This window comes from Hippoglossus hippoglossus, chromosome 4 (genome assembly GCF_009819705.1).
Source record: "Hippoglossus hippoglossus isolate fHipHip1 chromosome 4, fHipHip1.pri, whole genome shotgun sequence".
Classification (NCBI taxonomy): domain Eukaryota; kingdom Metazoa; phylum Chordata; class Actinopteri; order Pleuronectiformes; family Pleuronectidae; genus Hippoglossus; species Hippoglossus hippoglossus.
In genome coordinates, this window is record NC_047154.1 from 23,484,178 (window position 1) to 23,500,156 (window position 15,979).

A 15,979-nucleotide genomic window follows, 5' to 3' on the forward strand; every position below is an offset into this window, starting at 1 on the left:
TGCTGCTGTTGTCATCACTGACCACCAGGGGGCGGAAGAGGCAGAACGGTCCATGATGAATCTTCTACTTTGTGCACAAACCGAGAAGGCGGGTTTTTCTTCTACTACAGTCAAGGTAACATGTGACATAATACATCCGTTTAATTCACACTTATTTCAAAATAAAAGCACGTGAAACAGAAATCCCAAACACTGACATGTGCTTCATCTTTTCTCCCTATTTTGTCAACTTGATGTTTTTGTTTTGCACCAACAACTAAAGCTCATTACTTGTCTGCTAAAAAACTCTACTTGGAAATAAATATGATTCAGATTCTGCACAATGCAATCAGACTTACTGCAGGACTGTTGTATTCGGCTGCATTAGTTTGAGCTAGATGTTCCTAATAAACTGACAGTTGTGTGTATGTGACATGATTGAGACTGAGGCCAATCAATAAATCAATAAAACATGTAACTCAGTGTTTCACAGAATGAAAGCACAGGACCGGGAGATAAGGCCAACAATTATATAAAGATGTGTATTTTTTTATAGTTGATAATCATCACAACAAATGTGACATCGTTATTTATTTTAAGGTTTAAAGAGTAATTTTTGCTCTTGAGTGAAAGTTGTGTTTTTTAACACTTCTTTATGAGCAGAGAATGAAAAACAACTTGATAAACAGCAAAACATGTTACAAATCTGAGTTATGACAATAATTTGTTAATCCTCCTGTGAACTATTTCATTTATTTATTATTTGTTTTAATATTTTTAAAAGAAATTAAGTACTCTTTAAGAAAATTTTAGTTATACGTATCATGCACATTACATCTCCCTCTCTCTCTCTCTCTCTCTCTCTATATATATATATGTATATATTATGTGTAGTTTTTTAACTTATATTTTCATACATTTCATTTTTTGGATGAACTATCCCTGAAAGAGGTGTGTCCTAATACTTTTTTTGTTTTTACATTTTGCAAAGTGTGTGTTGATGTCTTGCAGCTGTAACACAGGAATGTCTGTCAAATGCCTTTTGTTTTGAAAATCCCTGACAGGAAGTCGCTCTCCTTCGTCCCTTCAGATGTCACATTTGTCCCCAGTGTCTTCACCATCCTCCCACCACACCACACACCATCACCATCACCATCACAACACCGTGTCCGTGCTGCCTCCACATCATGGGGCTGTGATGCCAGCGACGGGCGGCGCCGGCGCATCTTCTCCACAGTACTGAGCCTGTGTATGGATCTAATGATGATGAAGAAGAAGAAATTCAAGTTCAAGGTGGATTTCGAGCTGGACGAGCTGTCGTCGGTTCCCTTCGTCAACGGGGTCCTCTTCTGTAAAGTGCGGCTGCTGGACGGCGGCTTCTCCGAGGAGTCCTCCCGGTAATTCAACACTAACTACCAGGACCTGTGAACTAGCCCAACTAGCTCAGTTTAACCCCTGGGTCAACTAGCTAAACTAGCCCAGTTAGCTGCTGTTAAACTCCCCAGCCACCTAGCAGGAGGCAACACTAACCTACCGTCAACTAGCTAATGTCTGTCACTTGTGGTTTAGATCAGATTCAACCCCCCCCCCCCTCCACTCTGAGCTAATGCTAGGCAGCATTATAACAATATGTTAGCATAGCCCGCTGAAAACATGTGTCTGCTAATGATGCTAATGCCCATTAAAACGTTCAGTAGCATCTTCTGCATGCTCCCTTTCGACCTCAGCTTCTTCACCGGGTTGTGTGAAATCAGCTGATGGGTTTGTCACATCCCCTCCACGCAGCTGAACGTGGCTCCTGTGTAGAAACCTGCTGCTGGATCGATACGGTCCTGGGTCGCCCTTCAGTGGCCCCTCTGTGGCCCCTCTGTGGTCTCATTCATCATTTACCGTCTTCCCTGGTTCCTCAACCTGTCATTGAGTGCAGCTGATCAGGCCGGTGGATGACTGTGTGACCCTGAAAAGTCATTCACAGCTCAGATAACACCTTCTCCAATCTTCTCTGGGAGGAACGTCCTGTGTAAAAGAGCTAATTCATTATTATAGCACCTATTGTGCAGGTTAGTGCAGCTTCAAGTGCTTAGTAATTGACTAATGAGCTGAAAGTAAAACGATATAAATACAATGGCTGACAAGGAAATACTATAAATACAATTTAAAAGTAATAATAGCAATTTAAAAATACAGATAAAAAGGAAATTAAAGAAAAAAATCAATAAAAGGGATATGACAACGTATATTAATAACATGATTGGATGTTTTTAAAGGATATTACACTATAATAATAACTGTAATAACCTCCTGCCTTTCTAAATGCTCAAGGACACTTTACAATACATCATAAATAAATGTGAATAATTTAACTAAAACCAATTGTTAGAATCAGATCAGGGGACACAAACACTTAAAAATACAACATATGTGACACAAGATAAAATGAAAGTAAAACCAAGGATGAAATGAGGTTTAGAGGCACAGACTCCCATCTTATGATGGGATATTATGTCAACTGGGATGATGGTAAATGTGCTTTAGAATGAAATTATTCCCCACAGAGCAATGTGGTGTTGTCAAAGTGAGCTTTTCATTTTATTATCATGTTGTGACAAAGAGCCTCAAACCCGAGAAACTACGAACAGCAAATATTTGCTTAAACACCGACAAATAGTGTGAGAGTGACACAGTGTTTGTCAACTACCAGAGCAACTGTCAGTGTTCTGCCGACACCATGAGGGATTTTCAGTAGATGCCAATTTGTCCGGTAAAGACAATAAATGACTTATACCCGTTATTCAGTGTCACCCTGCGGTCCACAGCAGTGTCGTGATAACACTGTTATTACTGTCAAGTTGGGACAAGCGACGACATTCGTCTCCCCTGTAACCTGTTCAAGCGTTCACTCATAAATTAGACCGGCTCCGAGCACGGGTTGAAGGGGAAATTATTGTTATGTAGGGAGGCTGCGGGGATTAGGTGGCTTCACCCTGATTATATAACAGGCCTTCTGCTTGCTTTAGAGTAAGTAGCTCTTATAAAATGGACAAATAGAAAGGTCCAGTGTGCCTGACGTACTGAATCTGAGGTCATGGCATCAGGGTCGTTTTAATATATCTACAGTTTTCTTTGTATATTTCTGAGCAGACATGGAACAGGAGGAATTAAAACATCCTGTTCTGCCTCTGTAGTGTTTCATTCTCCAGCTCTTTGTTGTTTTTTTTATGTTTTCATCAATAGATTTCCTTAAGAATATGTGGTCACAAGTGCGGGAGCGTTAAATGACATTTTTCTGAAGCAGTTTGATTTGGTAGACCTCTGACGACCCCCTGAGTCATCAGAAGTGTTGTTTTATGAGCCTCTTTTCTTTTCCTTTGGTCGGGTTTGTCACCAGGGATGTGTCATGGTTTTAACCCTGAACAAGTTTTCCCCATTACATAAGTTTGCTTCTTTGAAAAGAAAACGTCTCGTGGATAAATTGAGACTTGATGTTCTCCACAGTCTGGCCGATATGGATTTAGGGGCCGATGCCGATATTAGAGAAATCAAAGCGAGCCCGATGGCAAATTCAGGTTAAACAGATGTAGGGGAACATGTGCTTATGAAAGTTTGCATCTGAAGTCTGACAGCAGCTGCTTTTAAAGGGGGAACAGCTTTGGTTTAACAACATATCTGACACATGTAGAGAGATGAGACGGATGGGCTTTGCTAGTGCTCACACTCACTAATAGGATTTTGCTCCGCTGAGAAGTGTTGTGAGCTATAGTACATGTAATCACATCTGAATTTTTCAGAACCACGCTGGGTCCATCTGGCCGGGAGCTCAATCTCTGAATCTTCATCGACTTAAGGATGAAGTCAGTGTTTGTAAAACGTCCGTCGCACATTTGCTGCCTTTTATTTTCAGTGAAGCTGTTGTGTAACAAAAGCCAGTCAATCCTGCCCATCCTCAACATTAATCCCCAACACCCTGTTAATCGTTTAAGTCTTGTGTCATCAACACTTCTTCCACTTCAACATTTTCCGCACGACGCCATCAGCGTGTGGCTCTTTTTATCTCAATTTCAAAAGCAAACACTTGATGCATCATTTTCCGCCGCAGTGTATTAAAGAAAATCGTTGAATTTAAATCCAGCAGAATGGGTTGGAATGAATGGTGTGTGGGCCGTCTTGACAGAAGGGAGTTGGTTAGGTGAGTGGGAGAGGAGACGACGCCAGTGAAAGGGAAGCCATCTGGGTATCGTAATGCTTCCCACGCACACACACACTCTTCATCGCCTCCTTTCACTGAGAGTAAGCTACAGCCTGCAATCACTTTAACTTTGAGCTGCTGGAGGATGGATGTCTCTCACTCCTCAGCTAGTACAAGCCACACCCACCGCCTTAACCGTTTGGTTCAGCAGTTAAATAAATCAATAGGTGAATTTATCAGTTCCTTTATTAGGTGGTCTGAAGAATGGGAGGATGAACACACAAGCGTATATTGGCAGTTTGAATCAATGGGTTTAAGCAGGGATGAGATGCGAGGATTGTTAATCCCGTAGTCACTCGACCCAAGTGGTTTTCATCTGATAGATTAGAGATGTGATCTGTGCTGCAAACATCAAGCAATAAGGCAGGAAGGTGCTTGGTAGAGCCCGACCCATATGGACTTTTAGGGCTGATGAGGTTACATATATCTGCTACGATACATTGGCTGATATATATTAAAAAATAAATGTTTTTCATTGTCAGTATTTGTTTTGTTTCATTTTTGGCTCATCAGTCAATTCTGAAGCCCTTTGAACTGCACTAACCTGAATGAAAGGTGTTTGATTTACTGATTGATACTTTCCAATACTGATGATTTCTAATACTCAAAGCTTTGGTTTTTGAGGATTGATAGAGTGAGGATCTAAGTGTTTTTGTGTGTTTGTCTGGTCTCTTACACTAATAACATCCTTTCCCACATGTGCAGTATGTGATCCATTATGATTCTGATGCCGAGCCAACCAGTGAATCAGTGAATCACAGTGTGAGTCGTTCAAACTGCAACTGCAGGATGTGAAGCAGCTTTTCATTTGAACAGTAACATCCTCTAATGATCCAGCTCCCTAAGGAATGAAATCCCACACCTTGCCATGTTTCTATTTCTGTCTGTTCAATCTGAAAGCATGATCTGATACAAGTTGTTCAGCCCCTGCTCAGCAAACACGCAACAGTCTAACGTAGCTTGTGCTGAAATAAGTGTTTGTGATTTCCTGTTCCAGGGAGCCGGTGCAGGCCAACTGCGTTCGATGGCGGCGGCGATTCTCTTTCCCCTGCAAGATGAGCGCCAACGCTGGGACAGGTGTACTGGACCCCTGTGTGTGTCGTGTATCCGTCAGAAAGGTACAGCTGCTTGAACTCCACCATGATTTTAAAATAAAGATTCACTTAAAATCCATAATCTGATGCTTTGCACGTGAACAAGCAATAGCGGATTAAAGATGCAACAGGCAAGGTTTAGAAATAAACTCCAACGGTCGTGTCAGTGTAAAATAAAATTCTGTTATTGGTTACAAACAATGATTTTAGAGAAAAATACTGATTCTGTGTAAAATCTTTACCCCCTTTGCTTTCCTTTAACCTCTGTGCATTTTAATCATGTCATGTTACATAAACAAGGAAGTGGATGAGCCTGAACAAGCCTCCCTGGTGAAACACATGCTGTGTATCCTCTTCTGTTTCTGAGACTAAACAAATAGATCTCTGTAGATAGCTACAAAGATCTATTTGTTTAGTCTCAGAAACTACAGAGACTAAAACTGAAAGCGAGACAGATATGCAGACTTGTTCTTTTGGTGAGATTTATAAAGCTCTGTGTATTCCTTGTTCTTTTTGTAAATCATTGTGCACACGCACGAGCCTCATTTCCACTCGGATTTAGAAACGTTCTTAATCATCAGTTTGTCATTACGTCCAACACCCGGCTGTGGCTATTTATACCGCCCATACTAATCATTTATTACATATTACAGTATATCCCAAGTATTTTTTGAAATTTTGTTGACTTTCAAACACATTTGACAGGCAGATAGTGACCTTTTTTAAATTTATTTAAATTGTGCTTAAATGAAGACTTGACTTTTTTGTGTAACATTTTTAATTTGTAATGTTTATGCTTCTCGTCTCCAGGAGCTGAAGGGTGGGAAGGCGTATGCAAAGGTAATAGGCTCACACACTTCTGTTATCCAACCCCCATACTCCGGCCCAACCTCCGGGTCACCTACATTTACAGTAATCATCCATATTGATGTAGCCAGCCTTGTGAGCCCGTAGCAAACAGATGGCTCTCACTGCCTGCAGGTCGGCTCATTATATCATGTGCTCTTCCTTTAACTGTTAGAATGTGATTATCTACTGAGAACTCTAAACCTCGCCTTGCACACTCTTCTTTCGCTGTTAATATTAAACTTGCAGAAGATGTGTTGATTCTGTTTAATTTCTCTGAAGTTTCACTCACTTTGAGATTTGTCATTTTACAGCCAGAGATTGACACATTGCTGACTGGGCAAAAGATCAGTGTCCTGAGAGGAAACAAAAGTTCACCCCTCGTCATTCTCTCTCTTTCAGCTTGGTTTTGCAGATCTGAATTTAGCAGAGTTTGCCGGCTCAGGGAACACAACCCGCAGATGTCTGCTGGAAGGCTACGATACCAAAAATACTCGTCAGGATAACTCCATTCTCAAGGTAATGCTGGAGCTACGATAAGGCAACCACAACGCCAGGATTTGACTTCTTCAATATGATACCTTGCTGTTTTGAATACAAGCCTAGTATTTTTCTCAACTGGGAAGTAGCCAAGGCAAAGTTTTTTTTGCATAAGCATGGAGCATCACTGACATCAATGGACAGGTTCCCAGTTCGTCCATTAGATTGCAGCCCGAGATAAAACAATTATAGAAGAACAGTGTCCTCTGTGCAAAGAAGCTGGAGAGTTTGACTTTGCTGTTCTCCTGCCTTCATATCCCGCATTTCCTGATAAATCACAACAACCCCTCATGTGTGACAAAACTACTGAAAACAACCCAGAACATTTGTGTTCACACATTCACCTTCTCTGATGAAAAGTTCATGTCTGAAAGCAGCTCAGGACAACGCTGCTTGAACCAGAACACCTTTCCTGTGTCTTTATCTTTGAACTAAGAAGAAATGCTAATGGAAACATTGAATTAAAGTAAAATCTGAATATATTAAACTTTTTTTTTTTTTTGCTTGTCATAGGTTGTCATCAGTACACAGCTCATGTCAGGAGATCCCTGTTTTAAAACGTAAGTTGACATAACTGCCTTTTACATGTTGTGCTAAGTCTGTTGTTGAAGCGTCAGGATTGACAGCTGAACCCGAATCGTGATTGTGGCGACGCGTCATCCATCTTTATTTATAGTCTATGGCCATCACCAATCAGGTAACATCCCACTATCTGAATAGTTTTTATTAGATTAACTTAATAAATTGCAAATGTTGTTTGACTGAAAAAAGAAAGTGAATGAATTAGGGATTTCACTGACTGACTTCATCACTTCCTGCTGTTGCACGACAGTCGACCTTTAGATACATTTTCTCTCTTGTGAAACATTCTTGTAAAATCATTCACTGTCAAAGTTATGACATTAAAACTGCTGCTGACTGAATTTGTGTGGGAGCTGTTCCAAGAAGGTGTGGTTCTTTAAACTGGGTTTTTCAGAGTAAGCAAAGTTTCATGGGAATCAAACATTACAGGATTATGAAATCCCAAGTAGCTGATCAGATGAGTAGCCCCGTCAGTACTAGTCCCTTTTGTATAATTATGGTTATACTTATTCAATGAATGTTTCAGTACAGAGGGATAAATGCTGCTTTACCCAAGGGCAAAATTTGACCTAGAAATGACTCAGTAGCCTGCATGTTTATGCCTAAAGCCGTTTCTTGTTTTATTTTAGTATGTACAGTCAGCTAAATGCTAAGCTCAATTCTATTCTACGTTTTCATAGTTTAAGGCCTGATTGGTCTTTCCTTGGATTAATCAACATTTATTTAAAACTTTCCTCCCATTTCCCTTATTTTGTCTTTATCAGTAGCTTTAAGTTTTGCTTCTTTTGGATTAACACAGGATAATAATGGTTATATTGTGATAATAATAATGGACACATCGAAACATAAGAAAGACACTTGAGCCTCATTGTCCTCTGTCCTCAGGCCTCCCTCCACGGCCACTGTGATAGGGATCCAGGGTGACGGAGAGAGCCTGCTGGAGGAGAGGAGGGGAGGAGACTCACAGAAAGGCTCTTCTGGTGAGACAAGCACGCCACATTACACTCCTCTGCTCTGCTTAGTCATGCCATCAGCTTTTCCAAACATTTACAGGGACCTAGTAAAAGAACGCTTTAGCTGTGTGAAGTGTTTGCTGAGACTGCTGAAACAAAAGAAGCTGCTCCCTTACTGTTTCCTGATCCACTCTCTGTTACTGATTTAAGACATATTCCTAGTGACTGGCTGGAAACCTAAAGTACACCTATAAAGCTGCTTTTAGACAAACACTGAAGTCCGCAGATCCTCTTTATTTTTCTCTGGAGGAGCTGGTGCATGTGTGAACGCAAATGTGAGAGTGAGAGGCTCCGGATTATCTGCAGACTTTATACCCAGGTGGAGAGAGTCTGCAGATAATCTGAAAGACAGGAGAGTCCGCAGATAATCTGAAAGACAGGAGAGTCCGATGTGAGAACACAGGGGGGGATTCCCAGCTGAATCTGAAGTTGTAGTTGACAGCAGGGGCCACAGGTTGGTTGGGTGAACTCAATCCGTTCATGTACTTAAGTAAATAAACATTCATTATAGTTTTAGAATGATTCCAACTTTTGCCTGGCTAATAATTATTTTTCTCCCCCGACCCAATTTCCTCCCTCAAAACTCCCCCCCCACACCTTAATCAGGAGTTGGCCAGTAGCAGTGTGTGTGTGTACACATTTTTTATCGCTTGTTCTTTATCACTGAGGCAACAACTTCGATAACATGATGATCTGCTCCTTAAAGTTTTGTGGTTGCACAGGGATACGTCATCTGCTGCTGACTCGTGTCTTTACTCTCATTTGTCATATAGAAAAGTATATACGAGCTTCACATGCCGTGTCATTATAACTTCATGAAGTTCTTAAATTAAGCTGCACATATTCCTTTCATAACTCATGTGATTATTCATGTTTATGCACTTGTCTCTCCAGCACGATGTTCTTCTGCTTCATGCCTCCACTATTATGAAAATATTTGCAGCTGTCGCTTTCTGCTACATTTGTCTCCCCTCTGCTCCACTCCCTCACTCTTTGTGTGTGTGTTCATGTGTGAGCACATCTCTGTGTTGAATGCTTGTTCCTCCTGGATGCTGCAGAGTGTAGTGTAGCTCTTTCATGTATAATTTAAACTAGCTTTCTTTTAGATTAGCTACAATCTGCTCCGACCCTGTGGGCTCTCACGTGGTTAAAAATAGGACGTCTGTCGAGGGGGGGGTTGTGTGTTTTTTGCGTGTGCACACTACATGTGTTTGTCTGCTGCAGACGATGCTCTTTCCTGTCGGCATCATTGGTTTTGATTGTAGTGGGCAGGTGTGTGAAACTCAAATGGGAGGTTTGGTCCTTTACGAGAAAGAACCCTTTAAATTATGTCCCAGATTCAAACTAAGGCACAGATCCAGGAACTTTTTTTATCACTTCCTTTAACATTGCAACATGTTTTTTTATTTTATCTTCACCAATTTCTCAGGGAATATTAAAAGAAATTGCAGAAACAAAATTAATAATTAAACAAATTATTTTAATCTTAACTGATGACAGTCAAGAGATGTTTCTCTTGAGACAAACGGATGAATGTGCCTGGTATTAAACTAGTTGTTTCTTCCTGACTACAAAAGGAAGACTAATTAAAAGATGCACATTGACCTTTCTCATCCCGTCTGCATCTTCTGTTCTTTCTGATCTCGCAGAGAGCCGTGAAGGGAAGTGTCCGATTGTTTCTGATGACCTGGGGGGCTTCGGACACTCCCGCACATCCAGCTACGCCAGCCAACAGTCCAAACTCTCAGGTAGGGAAACCCCACATCTAAAGTACACTATTGCTGACCTGATGTAGAAGGCAAACAACGTACATATGTAACTGTCCAAGCTAATGTTATGAATGATGAACTTAAAATATATTAAACTAATCTAAAATCCTCTTTAAAGGAGAAGATGTGTATCAAAACCATCTGACTGATGAGAGAAGTGATGAAATAATTTTTCCAGTGTCATTCCACCAGAGCAGTTGAGACCTGAAGCTCGAGTTTCCATTAGAGGCTGATCAGATGACTGTAATAAGAGATCACAGGAAGTGGAGAGATGCAGTCGTCTCATTCTAAATGTGCAAATGTATTTCCTGCCACATCATGTGACTCTTGTTGGAGTCATTTGAGCTTCGTAACAGTGTGAGTGAAGTTTGCTCCTCTGTGGCCGTGATGAACTGAGGTCTTTTGGTTTTAAATGGCTGCAGACATGAGCAGCACGTGATCGTGTGGGTGGCATTGCTACTCTACTCAAGTGCTAAATCATTAAACGCAATGTAAGTGGAAATCGGGTTCACAGGACAGCTACTTTTGTTTTCTTTTTGATGTTTAGGTAGTAAATCTTCTACGTTTATCTTTAATTAGTGAAGCAATAATTGGACTTTGGAGTACATATGATTGATCCTTTATTAATGTTTAAATGCAGATTAGGCCACTGGTGCCATAGCAGCATAAATGTGTAATATTATGAACATGTCGCAGTAGCAGGTGATCTTACATTACATCTTTAGGATCTCATATCGTTTACAGTTACTTATCATCATTGACAATCGGCTGCATCAGCCTGGTGCGAGTAGAGATGGCAAAATATAAAAGAGCTGCTGATCAAAGATCAATTTTTACTGATTTGCAGAGAGGGAATTTATTCAACTTTATTTGTATAGATCCAAATCATAATAAACATTATCTCAAGGCACTTTGCATAGAAGGTACGCTAAGGTTGGTTTAATTTGAAATGTTAAGGCACTCCCATGGCATAATGTTTAAAGCAACACCATGAAACTTTTACTAGGCAACAGCGCCCTCTGCAGCTACACATGGTAATCCATTCTGTTGGCCTCTGTGTCGGAAGGATTAAGTGGTTTTCATGTAGACAAAAAAAGATCCATGATCCCCTGCTTCCTGAACCAGAAGCTGCCGCTGTAGCAAATACACTACACTTGATAAAAGCTGGTATTCGATGTCCTGTCTAGTGGTCAAAACACATTACGAGTATTTAAGAGTCAATAAATATTGAGCAGTCTTTTAGCCCATTTTCCTAATTCCAAGTCAGTGAACCATGTAAGTAATTTTGAAGCTGATGTTTGAAGGTAAAACAGCTGCATATTGATTTATTTAAGAAGTGCTACTGTATTGTTTTGAAACCATTGTCCATCCCTGGCAGGCTACAGTACAGGTCACTCCCGCTCCTCAAGCATGTCAGAGTTCAGCCACCGGAGAAACCATTCAGTGGGCAGCGCCTCAACGGGCATTGGCAGCATCCCAGAACCCAGCGAGGACAGAGAGTCCAGACCCTGTCCTGCGCTGCCCGAACACCCGGTCCCTACCACTACCACCACAACCACCACTGCTACCAGTAACCCACCAGGCACACCGGTACACAGCGCCTCATCCTGTGAACGGCTCAACAGGTGAGTACGAGGACGTTTTGGCAGGAAAATAAAAATACAGATGAAATAATTGTTGTAGAACTATTTAACGAAGAGAAAGCAGTCACCAAGTTAAACATTATAACTTGTAGTGTCGATAACAAGGACATAATTAAGTGGATGGATCATTATGTGGCGTCATTAACAGCTTTGGTTATGTACAAATGTTTGACGTTACCAGCTGCAACTATCATAACCATGTCACAGTGCAAGATACAATCTTTGCAGGTGTGTAGTTAAAATCAAGATAAATGCCAAGGTCTCAGATGGGTGTGGTCCAACCTATCAGTGCTGAATACTCATGTAATAATGACAAGTGAGCGGCTGCAACAAAAACATCTTTGACAGCGAGTCAACTGAAACCGGAATCACCAGCTGCTAATGTTTTGCTGTTTGTCATTCTCTGCTCCTGCTTTAAAACCACAACCGTACCTTCATTCAGGAGCAAAAATCTGTCTTAACTTAATAGAAATAATAAAGTGACATTTATCATGAGAATTATCAATCTCAATTGATAAAAGCATTTTTTTATCTTGATATAATTTGACCATAATTGCCCTTAAACAAACACCATTTCCAGTTTGCAGTGGAAACCATTAGGGGTCAAATGGGCGCAGAATGATTCTCCTGTATCCTCCTGTCAGACATCCAGTGAAACAAGACTCCATGGAGTCTCAGCTGAAGAGAATGGACGACACGCGGGTGGATGCGGACGATGTCGTGGAAAAAATTCTTCAGAGTCAAGACTTCACTCCGAGCCTACTGGACTCAAGTGCTGAAGGTAAAACACACACTGAAGCTCTGTTTACACAGCCGCATGGGAATGTTGTGTCTTTTTCCAGAATTACACAACCTCTGCATTAAAGGTCTCGGTATTTGAGACTTTTCTCTGTTTATACAATTGTAAGTGTTTGACAAAACCCGAAGATATTCAACTTACAATGTTGCTGCTCTACTCTGGGGTACTGCTGTATTTGCTTAGTACACAGCTAGTTTACATCACACAATTATTAAGTTGACAGTTTTCTGTCGCCCCCATGAGTCAGATTTTGTACTTTGAGGAGCGGGGCTTTGTTTTCCTTCCAAGGTCTCATCTTGCTCAAAGCTTGAAAAAGAAAGCTTCTGTCAATACATGATTATTTATAGATTGCCTAGCAACTGGCTGCTCCTCATGAGAGGAATCCTACAGGAGGATGCTGTCGCTCTCTACTGACTGAACGTTACTACATCTGTCTGTTTCAGAGGAAGGTCTGCGTCTGTTTGTTGGGCCTGGAGGAAGCACAGCCCTCGGGAGCCATCACCTTCCCACCAGGTGAGTTCACTCACTGTGAGATGTGTCCAGTATAATCATTATTTTACTATTTTAGTTTATAATAACTTTTTGGATACCAAGGTACATTTTTTGTCGATGGAACAGCCATAGACTGTGACTAAAGATTGACCAAATTTTAAGCTCAGATTGTTGGTTTTACTCTTTTCTTTGGATTTTTTGACTGAAACAAAAAAGAGGGAATATCAGACGTTTAATAGAAAAATGGTTTATTGGTTTGGTGCAGTTTAAGAAACATTTAAAGAAAATAAATAAGCCTAAATAAGAAGCGTTATAAGTTTTCCTCTGTAATTCTTTTCACGTTATCCTCTTGTCTTTTCTCGCAGGGTTGGTGCCGGAGCATACGAGCAGGTGGTGATAAAGCGTTAGACCTGCAGCCTCTTAGTGACAGACTCACACCGCTTACATCCAAAACATGGAAACAAGGCTGAGTTCATTTCCATCTCCATTCCTACAGCTCGTTACCTGATCAGTAACAACAGCGCCCTCCTGTGTCCATATTAGCTGTATGACATAGTAGCTTCCTTTTAGATATTTTCAACAGGCGGAGGTGGGCAGTTATCATCTCAATGTAAACAGCTGTGAATCTATGTAAATGAAACGTTGACCTGATTGTTAAAAGACATTTAACGTGTATGTAACAGAATTTGTTCACTCCTCACGTTCTGGGTGTAGATGTTCGATGTTTTTGAGGTAAACTTTGTCGCCCAGCATCTAAACAGAACTCAAACTGTTGGGAACTGGAAGGAAAAGATAAACGTTTCATGTCTATTGGAGGAGTGGCATAATTCAAACAAAGGGAATCTGCTCTGTAGAGGAGCACACCATCCGTTTTCAATACATTCCTTTAGTGTCAGTGTTCGTTTTAGAATTCCTCCTGAAATAGGACGTTCTATTTAATATTCGCCTATAAGCTGCAGTTGCTGGCACTAACCTTAATCCACCTTTTAGTGTTTTGAAGGTGAGAATATTTTACTACAAAGACGAGGCGTTAGACTTGAGCTTTTAGATGTGTGAATGTAGAGTATGTGTGTGTGTGTGTGGGTGTGGTTGTGCGTCTGCTATATGGTAAGACTACTTTTGTTAGTAGTATCAGTTATCCTGGTATCTTGAATGAGTGGAGGGATATAGGATCTATTGTGAGAAATGCTTTGTTGGTACTTTGAAAGAGAAAATGGGAGATAAAGTCTATTTGCTTACTTATAAGAACAGAGGTCTCTGTTCTTATCAGCAACGGATTGTTTTTAGTAAATCCTGCAGTATTACTCAGCCGTATAAAGGCAAAATGCAGTGACAAGGTTTTTAGTCAAAGACCCAAATATAGAAATGTGCTTTGCCATCTAAACAAATATAATACAACACCAGAAATCACTTCTTCTTTGCCTGTCTAAAAACACTACTTGCCAGTGGCAGCAAAGCACAACTGCTATTTTGGAGCAGCGAAGAAGAAGTGACTTCCAGGAAAAGAAAATTGCACTTTCATCTAGGTGAAACTAATAACCTTTAAAACCATGGTATCAGATTAGGACACAGACGTGCGTTCTTGCTGATTCCTGTATATCGGTGTCGGAGCATCTCTTAATAGAACAGGATCTCCTATGATAAATACGCATACCTACGCTTGGCAACGCTTTCCTGCCATCTGAGCTCGCCCGTTGACCGGGACGCTAACGTCAGTGAACAAGTCAAAGACCCTGTGATGCAGCAATGATTTCATGAAGTGTGACTGGTAAATACTGTCGTACATACAGTACAATGAAGGACTAGTAACCAAGTAATCCACTGCCATAAAGATACGACCCAGAGTAATGCAGTAATTTTCTGTGCGTGTGTCTCCTAGCAACATATCAAGCAGATCATTAACATTTAGTGCTGCAGACAAAGCTAATGACAACATCAATACGAGAATTGTGTCACGCATGCAGGGGGTTTGCATCAATAGGGGATTAAGTGAACAATTTGTTAGACTGAGAGCGAATCAGCCAAAGTACACAACACACTGACGGTACCTGGGAGCTCGTCAGGCCTATGCATAAACTGTACTGATAACATTAGACACATTATAACTCGTGAACAGACTGTACTCCATCTGTAATCTTCTGTCATTACCCACAGTAGAGCCAAGATACTCCCTCTTCTAGACAAACTATATACATGTTCTATCGATATCTGCACACATCAGTGTATGGTGTTTTAACTATACGTCAGTGTTCCGTTTCTACGTTCTGCATGATTACGACGTCCACTAGCGAGCGTGCAGAACTTGCCACGTCATCTTTTCTTTCTAATTTGATACTGTGCTATGTTTTAATCTTGATATTTCCACACTGAAGAGAGGATTTCGCCTGTTTAGCATGTAGCAAGTCATTCTGTTCTCATCACGTACTGTTAAAAGCTCGAACTTCAGTGTGTTACTGTAAATCAATGTTCTCATTTTGTGTTTTTTTTCTGTCACAGCATGGTTTAAATGTTCCTGTGTTAAGATATCGTCGTCTTGGTTTTTAAATATCATCATTGCTGATATTGTGCCAATATTTTTGCTAAAGATTCTTTTTTTTGGGGAGGGGGGGCATCAGCACTACATAGTTAAGACAGTGTTAAGTGTGTGGCTACCAAATATCAAATATTACATTATATTTAGTCTTTTTTTTTTGGAATCAGATCACTTACACCTGTGTGACGCAGGTATGTTCATCTTGGTACCTAACATGTTGTTACAAACATGGTTGCTTCTTCTCTTCTGTGAAGCTGTTGTCTTTATAAAACTGTAATATGTATTCTCCTGTAAAGTGATGTTCTGTTCTGACACTGTCCAGTGTTTCCTGTTACAGACTCGTATTTTTGACCAACATTTGCTTCCTTAACAAGTGTACTGGATGCTTCTAATGTGTACCTTGCACTGAATAAAACTCTGTAAAAGCCTCTTTGCGTGTGGAG

At 40.7% G+C, this 15,979-nt stretch overlaps 1 protein-coding gene across 1 annotated transcript; it reads left to right on the top strand.

Annotated features, from left to right (window-relative positions):
• The first annotated feature begins 1,069 nt into the window (after window positions 1-1,069).
• LOC117760210 (protein FAM102B-like) lies at window positions 1,070-15,964 on the top strand. The gene is made up of 11 exons (XM_034583061.1): window positions 1,070-1,376; window positions 5,223-5,343; window positions 6,130-6,159; window positions 6,568-6,684; window positions 7,219-7,265; window positions 8,173-8,267; window positions 9,950-10,048; window positions 11,448-11,694; window positions 12,357-12,493; window positions 12,955-13,024; window positions 13,369-15,964. The coding sequence occupies exons 1-11, from the start codon at window positions 1,231-1,233 to the stop codon at window positions 13,409-13,411; spliced, it is 1,152 nt and encodes a 383-aa protein (XP_034438952.1). The 5' UTR covers window positions 1,070-1,230; the 3' UTR covers window positions 13,412-15,964.
• Window positions 15,965-15,979: the final 15 nt, after the last annotated feature.